Consider the following 14,578-nt stretch of genomic DNA (forward strand, 5'->3'; position numbering starts at 1 on the left):
CTTTCTTTTAGTTCAAAGTAGTTTTAGGGTTCATATCAATAAACAATTGGTGAAAAACATGTGTAGATATTTTTTAGGTATATTATGACTTTAATTTTAGGTTTTCTCTTTTGGTCTCTATAGTAAGTATTGGTAATATGATGAACAAATCAATACCGACCAAATTTCTGCAGCGTAGCGCGAGTGAATAATGTAAAAAAAAAAAAAAAAAAAAAAACTTGTGTGGTCTTTGTCATTTACGATAGGAAATATAGTTATAGGGGATGCTAAAATAACTAAAATAAAATTTTAAATTATATAAATATATATTAATTAATCAACAAAGCTGTATATTTAAAAAAATAATAATAAATACCTTTAGACTTGGGGTATAATTTAATTCTCGTCAACTCTATCTAGGTGTTATATTACCCATTTTTCTCCATTTCACTTCACCTTACTTCAAAGAAATGATTTAATATCGTTAACTTCAGCCAATATCGTTGCAGTGCAACGGTAAAGGCATTGGTGGGCAATGATAGGAGACCCGAGGAATTCCAAGTTCGATCCTTGAGACAAACGAGTTTTACCGGTAATTTCACCGTCGTGCCTACGGGTGGGTGGGTTATCGGGTTTTCCCGGAATTGGTGTTTGTGACTCGGGTTACTCTCAGAGTACTCGATTTGTCTGGTGGGTATGGGGGCCGGCTGAGGCCCGGCTAGGACCGGCACCGGTCCCCCACACCACCCCCCTCATGTCCGGCTCGGCAACTTCGGCTCCCCACAGCCGATGTAGCCGTGCCTCTCTCCTCTCTCCTAACACACACACATCTATACATACATACATATATATATAAAGGGGTTCATCCCCCACCCCCCTAGGTCCATCCCTCCAAGCCGAGCCTATATGGCGCTGACGTGGCGGCTCATCCCCTTGGGGATGAGGCTCTCCATACCCACTAGTCTAAAGGAATGATGTGCAACACCTGGTAACAACTTAATATGTTTATGTCACCCTTAATGCCCCAAGTATTACGGTACACCTACACCATCCAACACCTTATAATGTACTTGGAATCAAACTAAGGTATGTGATGCTATTTTACAAGGAAAAGAATAATTAATTATTAATTAATTAATAAGCAAATGATCTGTTTATCATGTGTTTTATGTTAGAAATAAGAATTCGAATTCATTTTGGTTCGAATTTTAGATATTTTGAACACGATTCAAATATTGAAATACATTTATATCTGAAATTATTAAATATGTATGAAGGCCGGTATGAGTTTTGTCATGTCGTATTCTTCATTAGTTTTGTCATGTCATTTTTCTTCATTTCCAGTATCAAAAGGTACATTTATTGGAAAATAATATATTAAAAAGCCTTGAAGTTAGATTTAATAATTTAAGTAACCGTGATTCTAGAGAGACTGGTTATAAACAAGACAAGTTGTTGGGTTTTTTTTCGATGATTTAGATTAACCGGTACTTTGATCAATACTTAACCCTTATACATATGTAGGGATGTTTGATGATTCGAGTTGGGCCGGTTTCAGCTCAGGCTTGAGCTCGAGCCGAAAGGTAACGAATCAACTCGGCTTGGCTTGTTTATCTTTAACAAGTTGGAATGTTGAGCTCTACTAGGACTCATAAAAAACTCAAGTCAACTTGTTTTTCTTTTCTAATTTTAATTAGAGTAAATTGTTAAAATCGTCCCTGAGTTTTGGGCATATTTGTCATTTTCATCCAAAACAATTTTTTTGTACTATATAGTCCTTCACTTTTGGGATTTTTTTTTATCATTTTCATCCAAATGTCTGACTTTTTTTGTCAAAATCGTCTCTAAGATTTGGGAATTAATATTATATTATTTCTATTTCTATGATTGTTTGTGTTACACGAAGTTAACTTTATAATACAAAAAGTTACACCCCCAGGTTAAAAGAAATAAACTTGAACATAAAGAACTACGACATATTTCCCAGTTCCTACGTTCTATTTTTCATAAAATTACTTTCAAGACCAAATAAAAATATTAATACAGACATAAATTGAGGGTTCATTTTCATGAAATTGCAATTAGTCGCATCTTCTAAGCGGAATACGACACGTTTTTGGTTTCGACAACTCGACAAGGAAAATAGTTTTAAACGTCACTGTTGTAATTTATGGTAGTTATATTTCTATTGGGTTTTTATAACTAAGTTTCATTGGAGTTTGATCATCAAATTTTGAACAAATAGTTTTGATGCATGGATTGTCACCATCGTTGGATTGCCTTCATAAGGTCACGGTCTAATTGCCTAATAAGTAAGGGTGTAATGGTGTCAGGTTGACGCGTTGAAAGATTTTAGGTTAGCGAGTAGCATAAGTAAACCCAAACAAATGATTCTCAATCCGGTTCTTAAAACCGATTCAATCGTCAAAACAGCCGGTTCAATTTCCATCAGTTAAAAACAAGCTTCCAAAGCTAAGTAACATGTTATTGATGTGGTGTGAGGTGTCCACTACAAAATCTAGATAGTATATACGGTATAATTAATTATTTTAATCTATGAACACAAATTTGCTAGTGGTTCCACAATTGACACGCATAAATGGAACCCTAAATTCTATATAATCATCATAAATCGTTTGAAACTCACATGTTGCAATCGATTGGATCATTGAGTTCAAAAATAGAATAACACATAAACAAAAATGAAATGAAATGAAATCGAAATCAACTCTAGTTCTTATATGTGTTCCTCAATCAATGTGTGTTCTTAGTATAATAAATAATAAAAGAAACATTCCACATCAAGAGATCAAGACCCACCAATCAATTCAAATTGATATCACACTTCAAAATGCTTGGTACTTTAAAGACTGTGTGTTCTCGCAATGTATACGTGTTCATCAGGTGACCATAATGATGATTCTAAACGGAAAATGCGTGGTTAGGTGGGAACGATAGAGGTGGTGGTGATGGTGTTGGTCTAACACAGTTAAACGCCCATTTGACATCTATGTGGCACAAAAAAGATAAACAATAATAGCTAATCAGTCGCAGTTTATTTGTTTTTTTTTTAAATACATAAAGTTAAATGGTAAAACTTTTTACTAGTGTTTTGAAAGTTGAACCGGGCTAGCTGGTCAGGCCTGAGGGAGGGGGTGTGGAATTTTTTTTTTTTTTTTTTTTGTAAAGGGTTACCCCCGGTGAATTTTATAAATAACTCAAATAAGTACAAGGGTATGCCAGAATGACATACCAACTAGGCTACACAAACCGAAGCCTAGGAAACAAACCAAGAAAAATACAGCCCCAACAAGACACAATGTCAAAACGACAAACAAAAAGCCCAAAAAACACACATAGCCACAAGCCACACACTCGAGAGCCGACAAACCAAGAGCTAGCCTCTAACCCGGGTCATCCTCCTGTTCACTTCTAGCGATCTCCCAATTCTTTAACATCCTGTCAACTTTGGAATCCCCTTTAAAGTCGAACCCCATTAGACGTAACCTGACCATTTTCTTGATCCTCCCAACCACCGACTCAACTTTAGCCTGATCATTTGAAAACAAACAATTGTTCCTCTCAAGCCATATAAAGTATGTAGTCGCCGCAATGACCAACTTGCTAACAATATGATCTACCTTCTTCGACGAAGCATGAAGAGACAGCCAATCCATAATGGATTGCCAAGAATTGGTTCATGGTATTAGAATCGTTTTAAGTGTGGCGGCCGGTCAGACCAGGAACAGAGGGCATCGGAGAACCGTGGGTTGAACCGCAAATTTGGGGGGGTTGAACCAGAAGTTGATTAAATTCTTCCTATTTTACCCTATTTATTTATAATATTTACAACATGATCCAGTCTAACTGGTTCAACATCCAGTTTTGTTCTAAAATAAAGGTATAAAATATATGACAAATTCTTAAACAAATAAAACAAGAAAATTATTAGTTTGTTTTCAAACTTTGTATTTAATTTCAACACCAAAATCAAAGTCATCATGTGATGTCTTTACCACAAAACCAACATATCACAAAACGAGTTATGGGGCACCTAATAATTAATTAATGACCCACTAAATAAATAAATTTAGAAATTAATTATGTGCTCTTTGAGGGAGAAAAACACATACATGACAACCTAAACATTTTGATACAACTATGATACTTTTTATAAAATTGAATTTAGAGTTTTTTGAGTATATATTTTTTAGTGGTTTTAATCACTTGAGTTCAAAATCAAAAAGTTTAACGCACTGAGTCCCTAACCACTCATTTTTATAACATTTTGAGTCCAACTTTTAACGGTTGTACTTTTCATTTTGGACTCAAATGGTTAAAACTACTAAAACACAGGGACTCAAAACGTTATAAAATGAGAGGTTAGGAACTCAAGACGTTAAACATTTTGATTTTGAACTCAAGTAGTTAAAAACCACTAAAACACATGGATTCAAAATAATTTACTCTTAAACTTAACCGATTTTAATGTCGAACTAGCTTTCCATTTAGACAAACGACTTCGAAACGTATCCACACCCGGATCCCAATTTGAAATCCTATTCATATTTGCACCAACCTTAATGCCCAAGTTAGGTTTACGTCCAAAATTAGCAGCCTTTCTAATCACCTCTTCACTATTCACACCGACACCATATAACACGGATTTATGTATATTAATCTTTAAGCCTGAGCACAGAAAAAATATACGCAAATTGAAATTAGACCATTCCTCCCATCAACATCGCGTCATCGGCATACAGTAAATGTGAGAGAACTGACTCATTTCTAGGAAGTCTCACCCCGTCAAAAGAACCAATATAACATGTTTTTTTACTAAACCAGAAAACGCTTCCATAATAATAAATAAAAATGGAATTGGAATATTAGAAAATGCAAAATACAATATTTTCCCATGAAAAAATGTATGTTGTTTGGTTTGCAAATCTCTCCATGGAATTGGAATGTTAGAAAATGCAAAATACAATATTTTCCATCATGTTAACACAAAATCTATTTCGCTAGTCGATTGTACCCCATCCACCTCCATCTTCTAATGTTCTTCTTCGTCATGGCTCCCAATCCCATCATCACATCCAAGAGATATCGAGAGTTGCAATCGTGGAAGGAGATCGTTGTAGCAAATAATCATCACTCTAATTTCTATCAAATTTGTCTGGTTCAATTCCTTCTTTTCTTTATTTTTTGACAGGTGAACTTCACAACAGACGGCTAATTAACACCCGTAAGACGCAGGCCCGCCACCACTCATTACCAGGACTATATTGTCTTAACCGGGCTCACGCCTGGTCGAGAGGGGAGTTACGTTGTCCCCGAGAAAATTTCCAGCCTCCTGCCACATGGCAGGAGTTGCACCCTCCACAAGAGCTGACCCTCTGGAGTAAATGCACTGTAGTAGAATACTCGAGTGGGATCAAGAGTCGAACCTGAGTCCTTCCCCATCATTTTCAATGCATCAACCAGCTGGGCTGGAATTTTATTATCTCTGCTAAAAAATAGTTGTATTGTTTTGCGTAATCTGAATTAATGGTTTTTTGTTTTTAAACCTAAATCCAAGACAGATTCAATGTTTTTGTCATGTTTTTATTTTTCTAAATGGATTATTTGAAAAACTACTAACTTTAAATGATTTGGAGGTTATAGGTATGTTTGATTTTTTAATCAGTTTCAAAGTTGAGTTTTAAAAAATAATTTTTAACGTTATAAAATATGGTTTGAGTTTTAAAATATAACAAGGGAATGTCTTCCATAAATTTGCTTGAGATTTTTATGTATTGTTAGTTAAATCGAATCATTCACACCTTTAAACCATGCTTAAAAATAATAATAACAAGATTGAATAATCGAACCACCCTTGTGATCACACAATAAACAAATTAAGCCTACAATTTGCAAGGGAAATTCGACTTATAAGTATTATCATTTATAATTCTTAGTTGAGTTTCTCATGATCACTCTAATTACATCTTTTATTCACCCGGTTGAAAATAAGATCACAAAGTAATGTCTCATGAACTACTTAAATTTCTTTTTGTATGTACCAACCAAGGGTTTACAAGATCTGAAGTCCATCATATAATATTCAGAGTTAAATCATATCCAATTACAATTTAAAAAAAAAATCATAGCATTATACAAAATCTGTTATGCATTTTTTCAAGTTAAACTAACTTAATTGCATTTGGTAAAAGCATTAAGAGATCAAAGGCACAAATATTTTTATTAATCGCCTATCTTATGATAAGAACTATTAAGGGGTTTTTCCAAGGTTTATTGGGTTTTCTCCTTAATTAATGTATTGGCGTTATTGACTAGTGGAGATGAATATAATCGGGTGGTTCCGCTATGGCCCATCAGTGATCTAAATTTGTCGTTTAAAAAATAAATAAATAAGAAACACAATGGCAGAACTCCCCGTTTACCCCTTCCAATCTATCATTTATCTCATTTAATTCTTGTCTATAATGTCGAATTTCATTCTTCATCCCACCACCGCCCCCACTGCTGATGCCACTCTAAACCCGCAACCTGCCCCCATCAAGTTACCCAATGCGACGTCTACATCATATTCTCAATGAACAAAATCTGTTATGCATTTTTTCAAGTTAAACTAACTTAATTGCATTTGGTAAAAGCATTAAGAGATCAAAGGCACAAATATTTTTATTAATCGCCTATCTTATGATAAGAACTATTAAGGGGTTTTTCCAAGGTTTATTGGGTTTTCTCCTTAATTAATGTATTGGCGTTATTGACTAGTGGAGATGAATATAATCGGGTGGTTCCGCTATGGCCCATCAGTGATCTAAATTTGTCGTTCAAAAAATAAATAAATAAGAAACACAATGGTAGAACTCCCCGTTTACCCCTTCCAATCTATCATTTATCTCGTTTAATTCTTGTCTATAATGTCGAATTTCATTCTTCATCCCACCACCGCCCCCACTGCTGATGCCACTCTAAACCCGCAACCTGCCCCCATCAAGTTACCCAATGCGACGTCTACATCATATTCTCAATGATCAATAATCGGCCAGTATATTATATAGAGGTTCGATAATTGAAAATATGATATAGATGTCGTGTTCGGAATTAACCTCGTGTTTGGAGAAATAATATATATCGTTCTATAGGAGTTCATGTTAGTTATATATAGAGGCTTAACCGAATTTTCAATGATAACGGAGTCGGCCGCGGATTACACATACATTCGAATTTGCATATATAGTTAGTTTTTCCTTTTTCATTTATAACTCACTTTATAATGGAACTTCAAAAGAAACATTAAAATATAATAATTTGTAGTTGATAAAATAGAAAATTACGAGAATGATCGTTTTTAAGGTCATGTTTGGATGAGCTTATTTTATCTTCTTATGACTTATTGACTTTTTGGAAAAATGAGTTTGTATGAAATGATGTTTGGGTAATAAGACTAAAGGGTATGGGGGCCGGCTAGGCCCGGCTAGGACCGGCGCCGGTCCCCCACACCGCCCTCCTGAGGGTCGGCTCGGCCCAAACGGCTCCCCACAGCCGAATGAGACGAAGCACCTTTCACAATTTTCAAAAAACTACCGTTGATCAACGGCTAATTTAAAAAAAAATCCATTTTTTCTTTAAAAACTCACCTTTTTTATTTTTAGGAAATGTAATTTTTTTTTTCGGTAATGTTATTTTTTTTTTAGGAAATGTAATTTTTTTTATGTTATGAAGTGACTTTATTTATGTTGTTTTATGTTGTATTTTTTAACTTTTATAAATTTTTTATCAAGTTAATAAATTAAAAGTTAGACAATTATAAAATAATGAGGTGGGGTAGCCTCATCCTCCATCCCCCTCAAATATGAAGGTGGCCCATCCCACACGAGCCGGTGACGTGGCGTTGACGTGGCGGCTCATCCCCTCCAAGCCAATCCTCTCCATACCCTTTAGTCTAAGGTGAAAAGGGAAAATGAAAAAGTCATTTAGTTGTGATTTTTTCAAAAAAGAGATTTTTTTTTTTGTAAATTAAACTTCAAAAAAAGAAACGACATGCTTGATCCCCAAGACGGAGACCAAGCGGCCCAAAAACCTTACAGCATTGCCAAAAAAAAAAGATAAGGAGGTTAAAAAGTTAATAAGAAGAAATGAAAACGCTCATCCAAACATGTCCTAAATATAAGTTTACCTTAATGGAAATATTTGATGTATTTTAATCTATACTAGTTTTTTTATATCGCGCGTTGCGGTGAAACCGAGCAAATGATAGTGTAAAACAAACGTGATTTGAAAATAAAGCATGTTGTTTAAAAAGTCAAACCATTAGAACGATTTAGTTTATCATCGTACCATTTTATGATACAAATAAATACTTTATTTTGAGTATAACCTCGTTTTAACAACAGTTATAACGGAATGTCAGGGAAAGAAATTAAGCACAACTACGTACTTAAGTTTTTAGAAAAAAAGTTATAAACGTAACTTATTAAAAAAGTATCAAATTAATCGATAAATTAATATATGTTAAGAAAAAAAACAATTATTAAAAAAGGTAAAGGAAGTATATGTAAAAAAAAAAAGAAAAATATGTTATTAAAAGTAAATTTAATAATAAACTATTATAATATATTAAATAATAAAATAATTAAAAAAGTATATATTATTATAAAAATAAAGTTACTATTCATCGTACTCGAAATCAATATATATAATATATATATAATAATAGTGATCACATTCATAACTATTTAAAAAAAATTATTTTTTTGTCATAAAGTAGATTGAATATAACATAGCTGTAAGAACAGATTATTACCTTCTGTATTTATAAATAAATAATTCTCATGTGTTTGTATGACTAGATTGGGAAACTTGTAGAGGTATTGTATTGTACCCGACTCAAATGATCGGGTATGTCCGTTACTTATCACATTTTATATTAATATTTATTATTATTGCTTACTAACCCAACTACGAGGCCTAACGCGATTTAGTTTATACTACACTGAAAATGGGGCTTGTAGATAACGGCTCTGGCCCATTGAGGTTAGAGGAGGCTCATATCTCCTATATAAGGAGGTGTTCAATTGTTCACCTCATTATTAGGACATAAGATATGGAGCCACCACACTTTTTGTAGCTAGAAATAGAAGATTCTTCCCCTACAAGTCATCTCTACGTCTCTACTTTTCTCTCTTCTCCATTGTAGATCTATCATCAAGAGGGGAACAAGGTGTGATTCTTGGTCTCTTATATAAAGCGGTTTAAATCACTCCAGCGATGATTCCGTGTTTCTTCAAATACCAAGCGAATATATAACAACCAAAAGACAATGTACAACAACAATAAGCACAACAAACAACTAAAGCACCATATACAACTTGTTATACAACAAAATGTTTCAAATTTATAATTATAATTTATAATTTATAATATGTGATGGTCTTTTTTTTGGGATGTTACTAGAAACATAGACACAAACATCAAGTCGGTGATAAAATCTTTTCGTTGATTACAAAAGAGTCGTGGATGATATCTTGGCCAGGAACCTCGTGATGTTGATTTAATGTCGTCTGTCCCCACCTTGCAAAATCTAGAAGAGAAGGGGCATACATCATAAATTCTCATCTCACGTCATCTTATCAATCAGGCGGCCATATATAGTGATAAAGCTCTTTGTGAGATGTTATGCGAGAAGTAGAGAAACGCGTAAAGATAGGTTTTATATAACTTAAGTGTGTAATGGGGTTATATATGTAGGGGATGGTTCAAATAAAAACCACTTTTATTGTGAAAACTCGAAAACTAACTAAAAAAAAGCCTAAAAAACACACCAAATTTTTTTATCAATTTTTTTATAAAAAATCGCAGGTTTTTTATATAAACTTTTTTTTTCAAATAAAAAAAATGTATTACACATGTGTGTGTGTAGTATTACACATGTGCACAACAATTTTTTTTTTTTTTTTTGAAATTTTTTTTATATACTAAAAGTGGCGAAAATTGGTATGCAAAAAAAAAACTAAAATAAAATAAAATAAAAATTTTTGGTATGTTTTTTTGTCTTTTTAGTTAGTTTTCGAGTTTTCGCGTTAACTAGTGGTTTTCATTTGAACCTTCCCCTATGTATGTATGTATGTATGTATGTATGTATGTATGTATGTATGTATGTATGTATGTATGTATGTATGTATGTATGTATGTATGTATGTATGTATGTATGTATGTATGTATGTATGTACGTACGTACGTACGTACATATGTATGTATGAGTGGGGAAGGAATGATCACGCCGTGATTTTAATCGCGGGACATCCAATTTCATCCCCCATAGCGCCCCCTGTAACGGTGTTGGGCGGCGCTATGGGACGCCATAGCCCATTTCCCCGTGATATACCGCCCAATTACACATGTTCTCACATCCTCTTAGACCGGGCGTTATGTTTTAATATGGAAGAGGGTATTAAAGCGCTACGTCATTACACGTTGATAACGAGACTTTAATTAACTCACTATTTAACTATTATATTGTGGTTTAACTGATATTTAACTAAAGATTTAATGGATACTCATAATTCTATTCAGGCTGGAAAGAAAGCGAAAAAGATTTAATGGATACTCATAATTCTATTCAGGCTAGAAAGAAAGCGAAAAAGATTATTCTGGGGCTGGTTATAATTTCGTTGGTGTATATGGAAAAGTGGGAACGAGTTGGTCTTCAACCAGAGTAGAAGAAGTCCGCAAAATGTTATGATAGAGATCAAATCGAGAGGTTTTGGGTGGGTTAAAAAAGATCCTCATGTAAATATATTAGTTGGAAGGAATGGTGTAAATACCCTATGTATATGCTGTAAGTTCTGGTCCTTTGCCCATTAGAGCCGGGAGTGTTGTTTTGTTTGGCCTTTTTCCCGTTTGAGTCGGAGGTTGTTTTAATAAAGTTAAAATTTCGAAAAAAAAATTATATTTAACTAAATAAGAAAAAAATATAAATATATCTGTGTATTTGAATGTGATTTGTGGAGAGAAATGAACCCCATATACCCCTTCATGTACAACTCGTTAAGACTATGGGCTATGGGGCGGGGGTTGGGGTCGGGGTAGGGTGAAAACGCCTAAGTCACCATCCTGGGTGGGCTTGAGTTTGGGCGTGGCCCCTTGGGTGGGACTTTTAGCCTGGGGGTTGGGTATGCCTAGCGATCTTATGTGGCCGGCTCTTATTGGCTTGTTGGCTAGGCATAGCGGGTCATGTTTAAATTTTAAAATATTATCGTTTGGCCAAGCCAAACGGTTCACCCACCCACCTGTCCACATCGTTATATAACCCCCAACCCCACCGGCTGTCCCCACCGCTACCCCAACCCAAGTCACCTACCCGAACCGCTACCCACAAACACTTGATCAATGGCCTCTTGGACACACGCGGAAGAGCCAACCCTTGTCACGAGCGTCGTGGACGCGATGAAGGGCCGCCAACCCGGTGAGACCCGTTACTGGCCGGAGCTTTCGCTAGCTACCGGCACAACGTGGGAAACGACCGGCACAATTTAAACGCGTGCCAACACAAGTGCTGCGAGCTACGACCGAAGCTCGATCGTTTTAAAGCCTACTACTACAGCGTCCCGGGCGGTGAGATAAGTCACGAAGACCGGGTGGCGGTGGCCAACGTCGAGTTCCGGGGCAAGGAGCGGAAGCCGTTTGACAAGCTCGTCCTTTTCGAAATCTACCTAACGCTTAGGTTTTTTTTATTTTGTAATCCTTTTTTTTGTAGAATTTTGTAATGTATAGGAAATTTTAATAAAATTTTAGGCTTTTTTTTTAATGTCGTGTGTATTTTTTAATTTTAGATTTTTTTTTTATTTTAATAAACCTGGCCAAGCCACGCGGGCTAGCCACGTCTCGTCATACCCTACGGATACGTTACTCACCAGCGAGGGGCTTGAACTCCACGTGTTAACTTATGCCTCAAACCCTTGCCCCACCGTACCCACGCTCTAAGGGGATGTTAACACCCTTTGGTGACGGTAATGTTGTGAGGCGTTAGTGGATGGTGGCCCACAATAGCCGGCCATACCTAATGGCTTAAGTAGCTTTATAGATATTATGGAAAGGTTGTAGCATTAGGAATCTCTCTAGAAGTAGTATTCTTTTAATTCATACGGATAAAAGTAAGCTTTGTCTACGTTCTTTTTTAACTTTACCAATAGTTTTGTCATTTGTAACATTGATGGGGTATGGTTGTTGTATGAGAAAGTTCTAGCAAGAATACAGTTTCTTCTGAAATCATATGCAACAAAATAAATCATTTATCTTTTTGGTCTTATTTTTTAATATAAAAAATTGACTAAAATACAAGTTTGTGTCAAAACTGAAGAATTTTGATGCATAGTAGTTATGCTATGGTTTGCATGTAGTTGATAAACGGGTGGTGGAAAGTGTTGCATCAAAGTTTGTAGTTTGATACATTATAATGTGTTTTCGTGTAAAAGTTTGGTTGAAAATATATTTGATAATCAGGTAACAGAATTTTTGTTTGTCACTAAGACAATGATAAAATTTAAAGGTTTAAAAGTTTTGCCTTCGTATGTGAGACTTGAACTCAAGATATCCTCCTTTTAAACTCAGGTGTTTAAAAGTTTTGTCTTTATCAATGAACCACCACCAGATTATTTATTTGATTCTTATTCTCAAAAAGACACGGGTAAAATATCCGATCCATGCATAGCTTGATATTTAAACAAACTTATTTGATACATTTAAAACAAAACAACTCGTACATTCATTTACAGTGTTAAGTTGGCAGTAGCACAGGTTATGGCCCAATTGATTAGATTAGCCCCAAAAAACACAAGTACGTATGGCGGCAACCTGGAAGAAAACCAAAGTCGCTTTGGCCTCTCGCTCAGACTCCATCGCTGCATTCTTCGTCCCTGCTATTTGCTGTTGCGATAATCTTGAATCATCATCATCTTCGTCCCAGCTCTCGGCCTCTCGCTCAGTCGTTGCATTCTTGAACAATGTCATGGTTTGTGCGGTCGAAAACGATTTTTTTCATAAAGTAAAAGACGATGAGGTGATGGAACAATTTCATATGAAAAAAAAGAAGAGGACAAATCTATTAGGTATTTGTTTTACTTTATTTTTTATTGTCTTTTTTTTCACTATTGTATGATTACACAGTAAAAAAAATTGGGATACTCCTGATTTAGTGGGCTAGTTCCGCCACTGATTTAATCTACTACTAATCTAATCCATAATCTATAGCGAGATTTCAACCCTCAATCTTTAAGAGAAGGGACACTATTTAACATACCAATATACCATTAGTTTAAATGCATAATTTTAACTTATATAAACACATATAGAGTACTCATAAAAAGAAAGTGAATCATGTTGTTACATACACACTTTGTGTATCATCACACAAAATATCTACCGACTTGAACTATAGTTAAATTGTGAGGACAAAAGTGTCATTTCCTCAAACTTTGGCCATGTAACTCAACGGCATCGTTACGGCAGCGCTACTAGATTTGCAACTCAGCAACTCAAGCACTCTCCATGAACATTTCCGGTGATCAACATTCCGGCCAACCGAAAATACATCAAGGGTTTCCGATAAATCGCTACGCGCCTTTGAAGTATTCGAGCGAGCCCGCCGGTTCTTTAAGTCTCGAACTTTCATTTCGGGCTGTGGCACATTTACTAATCCATACAAAATAACATGTCTTAGGAAAGAACCTGAGTTCTTCCCATAACCAGCGGTGGAGCCTGTACAGCTAGGCTCTGCCACTGGCTCAGAACTCATACTTGAGTTCCTTTTTAATTTTTTATAGTCCACTGACCTGCTATTTCTAGTGGCTAGTGGACTCACGGTCACGTTTTTTACGTCCGACCGTGATTCTGATCTAGACCGCCTGCAGCTTCTTTGCTGCGACTGTCTTTTATGATGGATTTGTTGGTTGGTTGGGACAAGTTTTCCGCAGAATATGATGTCTTCTGCATGAGACATCATGTTCTCTTCGGAATCGTCACTCAACCCTCCTCTAGAAAACTCGAAAATGTCGTTGTCGGCCGGTGATGATGTTGGTGGATTCTGGTGATCTGGGGCTATTGGGAAATCTTTGAGAGAAAGTGTTTCCATTGCTTCTTGATCATCCATGTAATCACACAGTGTTTTGGTGTTTGTGTGTGTTATTGAGAGAATGTGTATGGAGTTTGAATGTTTCTAGTTGGAAAGAAAAAGAAATATATAGGGATGTAAATGGAGGGGAAGTATCAAGGATGGTTCTTTTCAAATATTTAATATATACTTTTCAAATATTTAATATTGAATTGCCATACTTTTTTATTTTTACTTTTGATATTATTTGTTGGATAGAAATAGTAAGGGCTGTTTCAGTTTGTAACCTAAAAACAAATCAAACCGAAACCGTTTAAAAACAACCAAAATAGGTAATTTGTTTTCGGTTCAGTTTTGATTTTCATAAACGAAACGCAATCTATTCGTTCAGTTCTGTTTTAGGCATAATGGAAAACATGAAAACATACCTGATTGCAGTAGTACAGGCCAACAGAGAATCCAGATGGAGACACATCAATA

The 14,578-nt window shown here is 35.3% G+C and overlaps 1 protein-coding gene across 1 annotated transcript; it reads right to left on the reverse strand.

Annotated features, from left to right (window-relative positions):
- Positions 1-13,456: 13,456 nt before the first annotated feature.
- On the reverse strand, positions 13,457-14,137 carry LOC110876157. Its single transcript, XM_022124333.1, has one exon. It carries the CDS (start codon positions 14,135-14,137, stop codon positions 13,457-13,459), a length of 681 nt encoding a protein of 226 aa, XP_021980025.1.
- Between the last annotated feature and the right edge of the window lie 441 nt (positions 14,138-14,578).

The sequence above is a fragment of the Helianthus annuus genome, chromosome 3 (genome assembly GCF_002127325.2).
Source record: "Helianthus annuus cultivar XRQ/B chromosome 3, HanXRQr2.0-SUNRISE, whole genome shotgun sequence".
Lineage (NCBI taxonomy): Eukaryota > Viridiplantae > Streptophyta > Magnoliopsida > Asterales > Asteraceae > Helianthus > Helianthus annuus.

What these genes read in the sequence shown, in the direction of transcription:
- LOC110876157 (XM_022124333.1), bottom strand. Translation starts at nt 14,137, where the DNA reads ATGGATGATCAAGAAGCAATGGAAACACTTTCTCTCAAAGATTTCCCA.